Here is a 14,312-nt window from a genome sequence, read left to right on the forward strand (position 1 = left end):
TCAGCAGGCAATCTCTTCCAAGGTGCCCAAGGCTGTCTGCAGGGGCACGTTCACAGTGTGGCTGATGGTTTCAGAGTGGTTTGGCATCGTGTCGCAAGTGCTCTACAGGGAAAGGGAAGGTGGGCGTTTGTCATTCACTCAGCAAACATTCACTGGGAGGCCAAGCCCTGCTGGAACCCCTGAAGGTCAGAACTGGAGCTGATCAGAGCTTTAGGGCGAAGCTGACCCCAGGGAAAAGCAGCTGTGTGTGTGTCCCTGAGGAGCGTGGGGTTGAGACGGCTCTGACTCGTTGGGTGGTTCTCTGGCTACAGTAAGCAGGAGGCTGGGAGACTGGCCAGGAGGCTGTGCCAGGAATTTGGGGGAGATTTGATGGGGACAGAGCTGGGGGAGGAGAAATGGGATATGAAGGGAGGCCACAAGGCTAAGACATTCTGAAGGCAGGAGGGGAGGTGGGCTGGGGAGGTAAGCACCACTCGCTGGGAAGTTACTCTCCACTAGGTGCTGTGCCCATCCATTTACAGGCATGACCTCACTTAATCCCCATGACAACGCTCTGAGGTCCTATGATGTTACACAGATGCTCATGGAGGTTAAGAAACTTGCCCCCTAGAGAACAGCTAGGAGGAGGGGCCTGGGATTCAGCCAGACCCGCTGAGACCAGAGCCTGGGGCCCTTTCACGCTGCTCTCCCCTTCGGTAGAGGCATCCTCCATTCAGCAGAAGCTGCAGAAGTCCCAAGAAACCAGAGCAAGACTCTTAGCCTGGGAGATGGGCAGAGAGACACTGTCTGGAACAGAAATGGGAGCCCGGATAGAAGTGTCTCAGGTCCATTTGGGACTGGTTGACTTCAAGGGATGGTGGCCTTTCAAGGCACGAGGTTGTCCCAGGGCTGGAAGTGCTGATTGGGGGGGGGGCACCACCGGGTTTGAAAAGCCAGAACTCTTTGTGTATGTCAATCAACCTGAGCCCGGGAGTGGACTAGGTTTGGGAAGAATGATGGAAGCTGCACACTGCCTCTCTGGCTGGAGGGAAGAGGCAGAGTAGGGCAGTGTGGATGGAGGTCCTTGGAGTTTAGCTCTGACACTCAAAAGCTGTGTGACTCTGGACTCCGTAGCCTCAAACACTAGAAGGAGATAAAGATAGATCTTCCTCTAGGGTGACTGTGTGAGGCTGCAGTGACATGGTGCACACAGGCACTTAGCACAGTGCCCAACATGTGCCAGGCATGTGATTGTCCTTAGCTATAGTGGGTATGCTTGCTACCAACTTCATCAGGGCCCATGCTTTGTCCCCTTCAAATGGGATGGGTGCCAGTGACATTCTGCTTGCATTTTGCCACCTCTGGGGAATAAGGCAGTAAACCTACATAGATCGTCTCTTGCCTTCCCCAGGCTGTGAAGTGACGGGAGGAGCTGTCTGGCTTAGGAGAAGCTGTGCTGGACCATGCAGAACCCATCCTGGAATCATTTCCTGGAATTAGCTGCATTCATGGCTCACCATTGACCTTGGGGATGAGGTTTGGTTGGAATGTCCTTGGATTTGGGGACTGACAAGTTATCATAAGCCACAGAAGGGTGTGCATTGAATCACATCCATCCTGCCCAGCCCCAGGATCTGGCTTCCCTTCACCCACATAAGCCATGGGATCCGTGAAACTTCCAACCCAGGAGCTGCTCTTACCACGTTCTCATCATGGCTCCCTTCGTCCTCCTCTTTACCAAGCAGGTCTAATAGCTTCTCTTTGATCAGCTGCAAAAAATGCAGGGAGGAGATCGTTAGGCCAGGAGGATGGTGCAAAGACTCCCTCCGTTGGGCTCCACTGGGGAGCTGCAGAGGCAGCAACCATCTGGTTGTGGTGTGGACATTGCATGGCAAGAACCAGGCCTGCAGGCCCGGACAGCTTTAGAAGCCCATCTGTCTCCACCTGGCTTTGGCCAACACGGCATTTTTATTTTTGCAGGAGAGAAAGAGTGGGAGGGTCCTGTCTTGGAGTGTGGACCCCTTTCTGTTCTGAATGGAGAGTGTCGATAAGCAGAAGGTGCTGGGAGGACTGGCTCCGTATTAGTCCCCAAGAGCGGCCTGGGACCCCCTTTTAAGACGGGGCCTGGGAGACAAGATCATTCTTTACTTTCTAGCCTGACAACTCCACAATTCACAAGATGAGGGCACACTTGCCTTCCTAACATTTTATTCCTAGCAATAAAGGGAAGTTCTTAAATACATTACAGGATGTAATTCAATTGCTGTAACTTTGTATAGCTTTTCATAAGAATTAATAAACAAAGAATAAAATCTAGCCATGGGACCTTATTTAGGTTGGGTTCATCATTCTGAGAGGCATGAGAGACTCCAGAGGACCTCTGTCATGGGGCTCCACGGCGCCCCATGAGTCCCAGCGTTGCTGGCCACGAACAGCCAGCCTTCCCAGGGAGGCAGAATGCTGCTCTGCGGGCATTTGCTGGCATAGGATCAAGAGGTCCGGGGGGGACTTTTGCAGGTCTGGGCATGCCTTAGAACTTCTGGGACCATTGCCTGTTTCAGGGGGACACATGGGGGGGGGTGAAGGGCACTTCCCACCTCACAGCCAGGGAACTGGGGGTCTGCAAGTGAACACCTGGGACAGACTCATCGGTAGACTGTGCTTCCTGCTGCAGGTGAGTTGCTAACTCCACGCTGCTCCTCAGGTGGCTGGCTGAGCCTCTCAGGCTCTTTGGCCAAGTTAATCCTCTGCAGAAAAGTCTAGAAGCTTGCTCCCCACTGGCCTGGATCTGGGGGAGCTGCCAGAGCCGACGAGTTCCAGGCACTCTGCAAACCCGAGGAGCCTTCTGCTGTTTGAGGAGATTTCTGAGGCCGTGTTCTAGCTGCCTCATGAGGGAGCCATCTCCCTACACTGGAGGCAGCCGGTGCTTGGGCATTGATGAGGACTGCTGGGAAATGCCCCTTCCCTAAGACTGGTCAGACCACAGAGGACACCGTCCAGGGGATGGGCTATTCAGAGGGTAGGCTTGTGCATGGTGTGTGTGTGTGTCTGTCTGTCTGTCTGCGTGCGCGTGCTTATGTGTGAATGTGTGTGGTGTGTGTATGTTTGAGTGTGATGCGTGTGTGATGTGTTGTGTGGTTGTCTGTTGTGAGTGTGAGTGTGTGTTGATGTCGATACATCCACGGTACGAAGCCCCCGCCACCAGCCTTGCTGTAGGAGGTGGGCAGCGCTGGCCCCCCACCCTTCCTGCTCCTTCTCTACAGGTAGACAGCCCACCACTCTTCCAGCCCCCTGAGGATAGGACCGTGGCTTCCATTTCTCTCCCACCACCTCTCCTTACGATTGCCCTCCCCAATACCACCCCCCCCCCCGCCATGCCTAGGATTGGGCAAGGGAAGATATGGGCGCACAGCAGGAGGAGCAGGCTCTGGGTGGGGGGAGCCAGGCACCTCCATATGCCTCGGTGCTGAGCCTGGAGGTAGGTGGAGGGCAGGGTCACTTCCCTGAGGACAATCCCGTCTTACCTCATAAATATAATCAAAGAGCTCTAGTATTGTAAGGATACTAGCACCAATAAACAATCCCATCTGACCACCAATGTCACCTGGAGAGAGAGAGAGGGGAAAAGATCAAAGTTTTGGTTTTACTCACACAGGAAGGTGTGAACAGACGAAGAACTTGGAAGCCAGAGTTCCTGAACAGCATCCCCTCCATGGGGAGCCTGGGCTTACCACGAGAGGGCCAGGCCTCTGGCTGGGCCCACGGCATGGCTCCGAGAGCCAAGTGTGTCAGCACCCAGTGACGGTGGGGACTGACCTGACCACTGACTGGAGGGGCTCACGGGCTTGTCCCATCACCCTCAGAACCACATTGGGTCCCCTGTGGCTCCCCACTGGGAACAGAGACAAGACGTTTGGGCCCTTGCCCTGGACAAGGGTGCAGGCAGCCTCATACACCGGTGTCAGGGGCCCTGGGTGGGGGTCTCAGGAGCAGTGGCACCACAGATGTCCTCTCTTCCTTCACCATCATGGCAGGCCTTCAGGACTACTAGGGGCACCTTCCACTCTTGGGATAAGGTCCTAGATGTCTTCTCTCTACTGTCCAAGGGTCCATGGTCATTGGGGTCTCTTTCTAGAGTGCAGGTTCTCACCCTGGGATATCAGGTTTCCTTTGGTCAAAGTTCTCTAAATTTGTCTTCCAGTCCCTGCATCAACTCTCCTAGGAGACTTTCCATCTGGGTAGATGTCTGGATGCACTTCAAGCCTGGAGGATCAGAACCCCTGGGGTTGACTCTGAGCATTTTTAAAGTTCCCTGAGTGGTTCTCAGGCCCACCAGGGGTTAAGACCGACCTTCCTGGGTGGGCTTTGGATAGCTGGAAACCCCTCCTGAAGGTGAAGGCCATAGTGTGTGGCACTTGGGCACTTTTGGCAAGAGAGACCTCAGCTTTTGTCAGGTTCTCAAAGGGTCTGGACTCCTCAGAAGCCTAAGATGATCTGCTCTGGAGTCAGCATGGAGAGCACAGGGCTCTGGAGCTCTGGGGTGCAGAGTGGCCTCCAACGTGTGCGGCTTTCACAAGCCCTGACCTTTGCAGTAGCCTTGCCCGGGGGGTGGTGGTGAGGAGTGGGGCAGAGGATCAGAACCGTGGAGTCCCTCCCTGCTCTACTGGCCGGCTGCCAGGCTGCAGGCTGGCTGGGGAGCAGGGTGGGAATGGGGGATGCCCTTGGTGGGGGTGGACCTCTTCGTCTGAGGACTTTCTGAAGGGTAGGTCACCCCAAATGCTCCCTCGCACATGGCTGAGCAAAGCCCAACACCCACACTCCCAGGTGGACCAGCAGAGATGGTGGGAATTTGATTTGATACTAAGCTTGAATGGCCCCCCTTGGCTTCCTTTCCTCCCCCTCACTCTCTTGAATGTCCTTAATGCAGGCTTACTGGGGAGTGTGTACTTCTGTACATGTACTTCAAGTGTGAGGGAGTTTGCATTTGTGTGCAGCGTGACTAGAATGTAGTGGTGTAGGAAGGGTTTGTTCCCGGGGTGTGTGTGTGTATGCACATATTTGTCTAAAAAGAGGCCAGCAGGTGTGGCCATTGATGGTTTTTTTGTGGGTGGCTACCTCTCTCTGTTAGGCACACTGAGTGTGTGTGTGTGCATTTGTGAGTGTGAGTCTGTGAAGGCAGATGGTGTGTAAGCATGTGGGTGTGTTTTGTGTGTTACGCAGGTGTATGTGAGGACTGTGTCTTCTTAGGTTGTGTGCATGGATGTGTGTCTGAAGCTGCGTGGCTGGCAGGCAGGGCCATGTGGGTGTGCATTTATGTGTGGTTCTGGACCCCATGGGCACATGGACCCGTAGGTTGGCATGCAGGTGCATAGGTTGAGTGGGGGGACCCCTGGGTTGGGTGAGCGCCTGGGCAGTGCGCATGTGTGCCGACACTAGGTGGTGGTGAGGGATGGCTGGGCTGGGCCTGATGGCTGAGGGTGTGCAAGTGGCACACGCTCTCATCACAGGAGGTACAGATGGCAGCACGATTTCCTCAGTGAGCTATTCTGGGTGGGAACAAGATGCTGGGAACAAGCTCATCCTCATATCTGATGCAGAATGACAGATTCAGAGCTTGGGCCCTCCTTACTGAGTGTGTGTGTGTGTGTGTGTGTGTGTGTGTGTGTGTGTGTAGAGATTGAGAGAGAGAGAGAGAGAGAGAGGGAGAGAGAAAGAGAATAAGCTGGGGAGGGAGGAGGAGTGGGGAAGCACATTATGAATCACTTTTAGGAAATACAGGTCAGACCCACCAGATTTAAGTGAGGGAGCTGGACCTCTACTTTGGGGCCCAGCTCATGAATCTATTGGCTACCTTTGACCACAATGACCTCGAAAGCCTGAGTGCCAGCCATCTTAACCTAGCTGGAACTGAGCTCTGAATCAGTCCCTAGCCTCCTAGAGGAAGTGTAGAAATGCCCAGATGGACCCTGGGTCGCTGGCCAGGTGACTGTCCAGGTGCCAAAACCTATATTGCTTCTGGACTTTCTCTGAGCTTGGAGTTTTATCACATCTAACCCTTGCAACAAGCTCATAAACTGGGGGTTAGTAAATCTACTCTGCACCTCAGGAGGTCCAGCAAGGTGAAGCCATTGGCCCAGATTCTCACAGCTGTTTTGCAGCAGCCTTTGGGTTCAAAGCCAGCACGTCCTTCTGTACTTCCATGCAGAATGCACCTGTTCCTCCCGGGATGCTACTGTCACCTAGTTCTATCATGGGGGCAATAGCTATTTCTTCCTTAGGGCATAGGCATCGCACTCTTTCTTGAGAGTGGGTGGTCCTTTGACTGTCCACTCTTGGAGGTCTTGTGAGTTTGGGGCTGGGCTGGGTCAGGGTGGAAATTAACTCCCTGTGTCCTCTGTGTGCCAGTGGGGTCTAGGGCAGCTGAGGTGAACTAGTGTGGGATGGCAGTCAGGTTGGTGGAGCTCTGGGGCAAGGGGGCCTTCTTTTGTGTTTGACAATGGACTCTTGGTGCAGCAACCTTGCTCTCCAGGTATGAGTTCATCAGGGACCTTGGCTGTGTCAGGTGCCTGGAGACCACCCACCATAGAGCATCTCCTCCTTTCTTCTTTCTACAGCTCTTTGCTCCTTCCATACCCCAGGACACTGACTCCAACCCAGGGGCAGAAGACTGTGGAACCCAAGTAAGCAGGGCTGGAAAGCTCCCGAGAGACCCGTGAGCTCATCCTCCTCATTGCACAGAGTCCAGGGTCCAGGCTGAGAACTGAGCTGGGCCTTAAATCTCCACCACACGGGAGCTCTTCTCTTCTGGGCCAGGGGCAGTGTAAAGAAAGAGGGAGTGATTATTTGCTCCCTCAGAAGGCTTATATACCTATGTGTCTGCCTGCCCCCTCCACCTGCCCACCCCCTGGAGATGTGGAGATTTGTGCAACAGACACCCTGACTTACCAAGTAAGGCTGCGACTTCATAGGCTTTCTTCTGTTCAATTGTCTCATAATTGAGAGCTTCAAAAAAGATATCCAGAACGAGGATGTTCTCTCTGCAGAGGGAATATTCAATACCGCACGCGGTTAGAGCCATCGGCGTCCACAGGATTGCCTGATTCAGCTTTCCCAAGGACAGATGGAAGAATGGAGGCCCAGGGAGCCTACTCCGAGGAAGAGTGGAGCTGGAAACCAGGAGCCCTGACTCCTGCCTGGGACCACAGGCCTCTCCCGGCTGCCCTCGCTGGCTCTTGTCTCTACCTGCCACTTGGTATGTTTCCAGGTCTCCTGCCTGGCTTCCAAGACTCGGAGCCCCCACGAGCCTACCCAGGTCCTTAGTATGAAAATGAGTCCAGCAACCTCCTGACCAGGCTGGTGTTGGCTGAGATAGCTGCCCAGCTGACCTCCTGGGTGGTCCTATCCACTTTTGAGAACCCCCCAAGTCCCTTGGGACTGAGAGCAAGCTTCTCCTAGGAGGCAGCCCTGCCCTGGCTTTGCTGAGCAGCTGCCAAAGTCAGAGGATCTTCTAGGGAGCAAGCCCATGCCTGGCTGGGGTTTCCTGGCAGAAGCTCTCTTACACCCTCCTGCAGGCAGGTGTGTTCACGAGGCCCATCTTGGCAGTGAAAGTCACTACCGCCTGCGGAATGCCTGCTAAGCAGCGGGGCCTGGCACCTCCAACTCCCATTTCCTTTAGCACTGCTCACCAGGCTCTCCACCTGTTGAGCAGAAGCTCTCCTGGGGTGGGTTCTGGCCACGGTCCTGCAGGAAGGAGTGGGTGGGGATGAGAGGAGCCAATCCTCCTCTCTCTGCACAGGAGTCGGCCTCCCCATGTCTTGCCTGGTTTATGGCAACTGCCTGGTAACAGGCTCCCTTTTCCCCATCTGGCTTTCCACCCAGCTCCTATACTGTCGCCTGAAGGGTCTTTCTAAAACTGCGAAGTTGATTGCAATGAAATAAAATGAGAGTTCAGTTCCTTCCTCGCACAGGCTGCCTTTCCAGTGCTCATCAGCCATATGGGGTTAGTGGCTGCCACACTGGGCGACCAGGTATGGAAGGCTTCCGTCACCGCAGGATGCTCCATTGGAAAGCAGGGGTCTACAGTACAAACTTGAGCCTGTCACTCACCTCCTAACCGTTTAGCAGCTTCCGGGGGTCTCTTGGGATAAGTCTACCCCTTGCACCTTATAGCCTCCCTCCCTAGGAGTGGGGGCCAATCCTTAAATCATCTTTGCCTTTATTCTGAATGCTAAACCCAGAGCTTGGAATGCAGCAGGTGCTCAATTAATGCTTGCTAAACTGAACTGATGACCTTTGCCCTCCTCCCAGGTTTCCTCCTGACCCAGCCCTCCTTCCACCTCCCCATCATGCCCATTGTACTTACGAGATGTATTTTTCTGATTTGTTAAATTTCTTCTCAAGGTACTTGGCTGACGTCTTGCTGGGGATCTTGACCATGGAGAGCTCTTTGTTGTATCGGGTTAGGTTGCAGGGGGTCCTGCAGAGACAGTAATTGCTGTCCTTTTCCGCCAGCAGACCTGGGGGTAAGGGAGAAGGAGAGTGGGGTCATAATCAGGTGTGGGGACTGGGGCTTCTGGCCCAGCCTAGAGGGATCTGAGCAGCTGGGAGGTGGGTTGGAAGGCGGGGGGGGGGGGGTGGTTCTGGTCCTAAGAAACAGGGCTGGGGGGTTATGGAGAGAGAGGAGCTGGGCTTTTATTATAGTCGGGGTCTTTTTTTTCTCCCCTTGCTTCATGTCCATCTTTAAAGATGGCTCAAATATTGTCACTTTTGGAGAATAAGCTTCAGAGGAGTCCTGGACTTTTGGGGGCTCTTTTTTCCTGCTCTTAGCCTCTGTGTTCTCATTCACAAAGTGGGCCACCATCAAAGTCTTCATGGGGACCACTGCACCTGGGGACCCAGTCCCTTTGGTGTTCCTGCTAGGGCTCCCTCAGAGCCAACGCCCAACTCCTCCACCTGCTGGGGTACAGGTGGTACAAATGTCCTCAATTCCTTTCCTTGGAGACAATCTCCCTGCAGCTGGGACCCTTCTCTCCCTCTCTTCCCTTCTTCTAAACAGGTGAGGGGGTGTAAGGCACTTCCCTTGGACAGACTTCTTGGCCAAACTTGAGCCAGGCTCTTCAGCGCCTTTTGGACTAAGTCTTGATCCTGGCCTCCCCCTTGCTGGGCCTACCTCGCCCCACTGAGCAGGAATCCTGCTAAGGGCAGTTTAGAGAGAATCCCAGGCCTTGATTCCTCATCCCCTTGGCCAACCTCCAGCAAGCAGCCTAAGTGGGTTTCTCAAGAACCTGCTGCCCCCGATGGCTCCTCTCTGTCAGTTTCTCTCCTCGGACTCCTTCACATCACTCGTCTCGTTGGCCATGAGCACAGCTGTCTTTGCTGTCTTCTGGGTTGAGCCCCCCCCCTCCCCCCCCCCCCGTCACTGTGACCTGGACTCCTACAGCAACAGCCTCAAAGCTTCTTACCATCTGAACAAGTGTCAGAATAATGTTTTTTCTTCTTCTTCTTTAGTACCTGCCTGTTTACCCGTCTCTCTCTTTTCATCTCATCTCCGTGCTTTCGGCCACCTTTGGGTCTTGTCCAGTCTTTATTCCAAAGACTGGATCTTTGAACACATTAGAAGTCACTCCTTCTCCTCCCATCCCGAGTTCTTCTGGAACCATCGGGATGTGAGTGCACGTCCAGCTCTGTCCCCACTTAGCTCCCTCAGGGACAGCTGCTGAATGCACTTGAGCACACATTGTCTACACTGCTCCCTGTTTGTCTTGATTAGAATCCATTTTCCAGGACGGCAGAAAGGCAGCATGGAGAGCGGGGCTCGTTTGGGGAGCTGCAGCGCCTCTGTGGGTTCCTCCTCCCTCCCGGTGCTCTGGCTGGGGGTCCAGCAGAGTTATTCTAACAGCAAACGCCCAGCAGGCTGCCGGAGGAGGAGGAGGACAGGGAGGGCTCTGTGCCTTCCATTTGCACACACGGAATGTAAACCTAGCCTCATGCGCTGCCTTCTCCTGCCACCCAGGGCTCAACAGCGTATGGGAGGGAAAGACTGGTGGGCTCTGGACTAACCTCAGCCTCTGTGTGAACCCAACCAAGCTACCCGGGAGCTCCTTGCCCATCATCTCTCCATCTCTGCCCTCTCCTTGCATTCCTGAGCATCCTTAGTGCCTCATGAAACTCACTTCGTCTCCATCTGAACCTCCCTTCTCTCCGTTCTCCGTGACCCTCATCTTCTTGTACCAGTTGTCTCCTGTCTTTTCCTCCTTCCTTCTCTCTCTATCCTGCCCCTGCAGTGAACCCATCCTGCCCAGCCCCCATTTCCTCCCATCCCCTTCCGGGTTCCTTTTTCTACCCCCACACCCAGATGATCTCCAAGATCTCAGTGTCACCCCCACGCCAGTACCTCTGACCCCCAGTACTGACCTAGGGCAGGCTCTGCACACTCCTTGTGCTGTTCAGGGGTACAGAAAGGGGCATCCCCTGCAAAGAAGAAACACCCAGAGGGAGAGTTAGGCAGAACCGGGCATGCCAGCAGCACCCGCCTCCCTGGCCTCCTGGGACCCAGCAGGCCAGCGGATTGTCAGAAGGGAGCACTGACCAGAGCTGGAAGGCTGATCTGCTCTGTGAGCCTGGCCAGGGTGCTCACCTCCTGAGGGGGAGACCATAGGGCCTGCCGACCCACTTCTCTCAGGTTGCTCCCTTGGGGATGGGTGGACATGCCTGGAGGACTGAGGGTGGGGAGGAGGTGAAGTCCCTTCTACATCTGGGTGTGCATTTTCTCCTTCAGCCTGAGCAGGTAGGCTTCAGAGTAAGACACACGAATCCATTTCACCCAGGAGAGGGTGGAGGGCTAAGCTTCCTGCCTTCCCTGGACCCACAGCCGGGTGCCATTCAGGTGGGCTTTGGACAGGGCTCTGTCTGATCCCAAGCTGGGACTCTTCTCAGCACATCACGCTGTTGCAGGTGGCCAAGGTTTCTTTGGGATGCCCACCGCTCTGCCCTGAATTCCACACCAGTAATGGAGACATGACTTTACAGTAGTAATAGTCAGGGTGTCGAGGTCGGCCGCTTTACCCATTCGCCTTTGGCTCAGGTTTCATAGGCGAAACCCCACGAGCTGCTGGCTCAGTCTGAGCCTCAGGCAAGTCCCATTCATCAGATTTGGATTGCCCTCTCTGGGCTCTTTTTGTAGAAGTCTGGGATCTTTTTTCCTTTTTATGAAATGCTCAAGTCCATCGCATTATCATTTCCTTATCAGTTAGCCCAACCCCCCTTTTTCAGAGCTCAAGGCTTGATATTCTTCCTGCTTTCCAATCATAACATTTTAGATGGCATGTTCCCTTTTCTACTCTGTCTTCCAGGAGATCAGAGGTGATTTTCATGTGATTAAGTAACACAATTTATTGTCTTACGGTTTTGAGGTCAGAAGTCGGTCACGGGTCTCAAGGACTAAAGTCAAGGGGTTGGGAGGGAGGGGTTCTTCCCTGGAGGCTGCCGGGGAGAATTCAGATCCTTGCCTTTCCAGTTTCTGGAGGCTGCCCCAAGCTCACTGGCCACCCACCTTCCTTCATCTTCGGAGTGAATAAAACCACATCTCTCTGGCCCTTCCTTCATAGGCACCTCTGTCCCTAGCTGGGGAAGGGGGTTGATTTCCTTAATCCCTGTGGTTAGGCCATCTCTCCATCCTAACGATGGCCCTTTCAGACAGAGACAATTTGAAAGATCAGTAATTCTAATTTTAGATCAATCCCTAACATCTTTACTAATTGGTTACTAATGAAGTAATTGAGAACCTAAGTATGAGGATGTTCACTCCAGGGTGGGTTATAACAAAGTAATTGGTGAGGAAGTCAGTGTTCACTAAGGATTTGTGAAATAACTGAAAGTCCATCATAATCATGAAACAGCAACCACAAAATGTAATGGCAATGTTCCTGGCACATAGTAGGTCTCCATTCAACATGAATTTTAGTTTCCCCTTGTCATGTGCCAACACAACCTCTGACTTGCACTTTGCAAAGCATTTTAAAAAAAAACATATCCTGGCCTAATTTTGTCTTCCTAACAGCTCATGATTGTATTTTGAAGATAGCAAAAGCGAGAACAGAGAGGGTTAGTAATTTATACCATGTCACAAAGTGAGTAGAGGAGGCTGAAAGAGAAGCCAAGGCCTCCTGCCTCCAGCCCCACACATTCTTTCATGCTGCAACATCAAACTCCTGCCCAAACAGCTTTCATTCCACGCTTCTGCCTGACATACCAGCTACCTCTAAAGAGATGGCTATATGCATTATTAGTCTGACAACAGAAGTGTCAGTACATGCACATTTGTTTGTTGGCTAATAGACTTTTGCCTCACTTGAAAGGGTGCTAGACATTTGGATGCAAGAAGGGAAACATCTGGAGGAAACCAATAGACATCTGGATGTTGACGCCTGTACCACGCCAGGTTGCAAGAATGGCAAACATCCAGTGGTCTGGGCACTAAACTCTCAGAAGTAAGAGCAGCAAACAATTGGCAGACATATTGAACACTGGGCTAAATGTTTTCCAAACATCTGGGCACTCCTGGACACTAACTAGGATGCTGCCATTGTCGCTGGACTGAGTGTTTCCAGCTGCAGGGTAAATATTTAGGAACCAAATGACAGAACAACATTCCCCGGAGGATGTTCTTGCAGAACAGTGAAGTTTTTCCCATCAAGGTGAGAAATGCGAAGCAGGTCCCAGGGGGTCCCCGGCACCAACCTGGCATGTGGACCATGCGGCAGTTGCAGTTCTCCACGATGTAGCGGGTCTCACAGTCAATCCGACAGGCGGTGATACTGTAAACAGGAAAGAAGTCGAGCCCCATCTCCGAGGATCGGCACTCACCCCACGGTGGGGGCAGGTATGTAAGCTGCAAGAGAGGAAGGAGGGAGCAATGGTTATACCTGGAGGAGGATGCTCGTCCAGCCCCGACGGACACTCATTCAATCAACAGACGGCTACTGAGCATGACAACCTACAACTGGCCTCATGGACTCTCCGTATCTGGCACCAATAAGAGTTTTCAGATCTCACCTTTTACAACCTTCCATAAATATAAGGAGGCCTCTTGCCCACACTGGGTCTTCTCACCTCCACACATTATCTCTCACCTTTTAGAATAACCCAGCTAAATTCCACCCCTTGGCTGGAGACATGGGAACCTGGTACCTGGATCTAGAGAAGCAAAGCTAGGGGAGGAATCAGAATATAGCAATTTTAGGCATAACCATTGTTATTTATGATCCCTGATCATGCTGTGGATGACACTCCTCTGTGGAGAATGACATTCTCATTCTCAGTGGTCCAATGACCATATATGGTGATTGCCTGATGGGGCTGGGGAGGGAGGAGCATGAGAGAATTAATGCTTGTTGAGCACTTACTATGTGTTAAGGCCCCAGGTAAGTTTTCCACCCCTATTTCTTAAGGTCAAAGAGTAAAAATATGATAAAATATACAAATTCTAAGTGTCCAGTTCAAGTTCTGACAAAGGTATCATTATGTAAACAGCATACCAACCAAGACTCAGGGCATCGGTCACCCTACAAAGCCCCTTCCTGTCCTTTTCCAGGCAGTTCCCCTTCTACCCAGGCACGTTTATGGATTCCTTTAGCACAGCTTGGCTTGCCTGGTCTCACCACGTAATTACAAGTTTCATTATGTATCTGTCTGGCTTCATCCATGCAACGTGTTTTTGAGATTTTTTACCCACCCTTCCATCAGGAATTCATTCCCTTTTATTTTTTCTGAGTAGTGTTTCATGTCTGAATGCACTACAATTTGTTTATTTGTTCACGATGGGTGTTTGGGTTGTTTCCAGTTTTGGGTAATTATTGAAAAGAGCTGAAAGTGTATTTAGGAGTCATTTTGTGCACAGGTATTATAGTTTCTCTTGAGTCAGTGACTGGAGTGGATTAGCCATTTCATAAACAAGATGTAGCTGTATTTGTATAAGAAACCGCCCAGCTATTTTATCTTCCCACTGGAGGGTAGGGGGTTCTAGTTTCTCCACATCCATGTCAAAAATTCAAATATTGACATGGTCATCTTTCGGATCTTCGTTCTTCTTGGAGATGTAACTGGATCACACTGCTGTTTCTATGGTCCTTGATGATTTGGGGAACAACTTGATATGTTCATTGGCCATTCATACATTCTCTTGTGTGAAGTATTTGTCCGAGTCTCTTGCTCATTACAAAAAAAAAAAAATCTTGTTTACATTTTACTATGGAGTTGTGAGAGTTCTGCACATAGTCTGGATTCAAGTCCTTTGTCATATATATATGTATCATGAATATTTTCTCTATATCTCC

The 14,312-nt window shown here is 52.2% G+C and overlaps 1 protein-coding gene across 2 annotated transcripts in view; it reads right to left on the reverse strand.

Annotated features, from left to right (window-relative positions):
- Asic2 (acid sensing ion channel subunit 2) overlaps positions 1 to 14,312 on the reverse strand; it is a 1,047,776-nt gene continuing 1,033,464 nt past the window's right edge. For both annotated transcript variants that reach the window (XM_077800931.1, XM_026388903.2), the window contains exons 4-10: positions 12,718 to 12,868; positions 10,393 to 10,449; positions 8,342 to 8,495; positions 6,925 to 7,016; positions 3,504 to 3,583; positions 1,680 to 1,748; positions 1 to 102 (exon numbers count right to left, since the gene is read on the reverse strand). In XM_077800931.1, coding sequence (XP_077657057.1) covers positions 1 to 102; positions 1,680 to 1,748; positions 3,504 to 3,583; positions 6,925 to 7,016; positions 8,342 to 8,495; positions 10,393 to 10,449; positions 12,718 to 12,868 — 705 coding nt within the window. The remainder of the gene's footprint in view (positions 103 to 1,679; positions 1,749 to 3,503; positions 3,584 to 6,924; positions 7,017 to 8,341; positions 8,496 to 10,392; positions 10,450 to 12,717; positions 12,869 to 14,312) is intronic.

Source organism: Urocitellus parryii, chromosome 7 (assembly GCF_045843805.1).
Source record: "Urocitellus parryii isolate mUroPar1 chromosome 7, mUroPar1.hap1, whole genome shotgun sequence".
In the NCBI taxonomy this organism is placed as follows: Eukaryota; Metazoa; Chordata; class Mammalia; order Rodentia; family Sciuridae; genus Urocitellus; species Urocitellus parryii.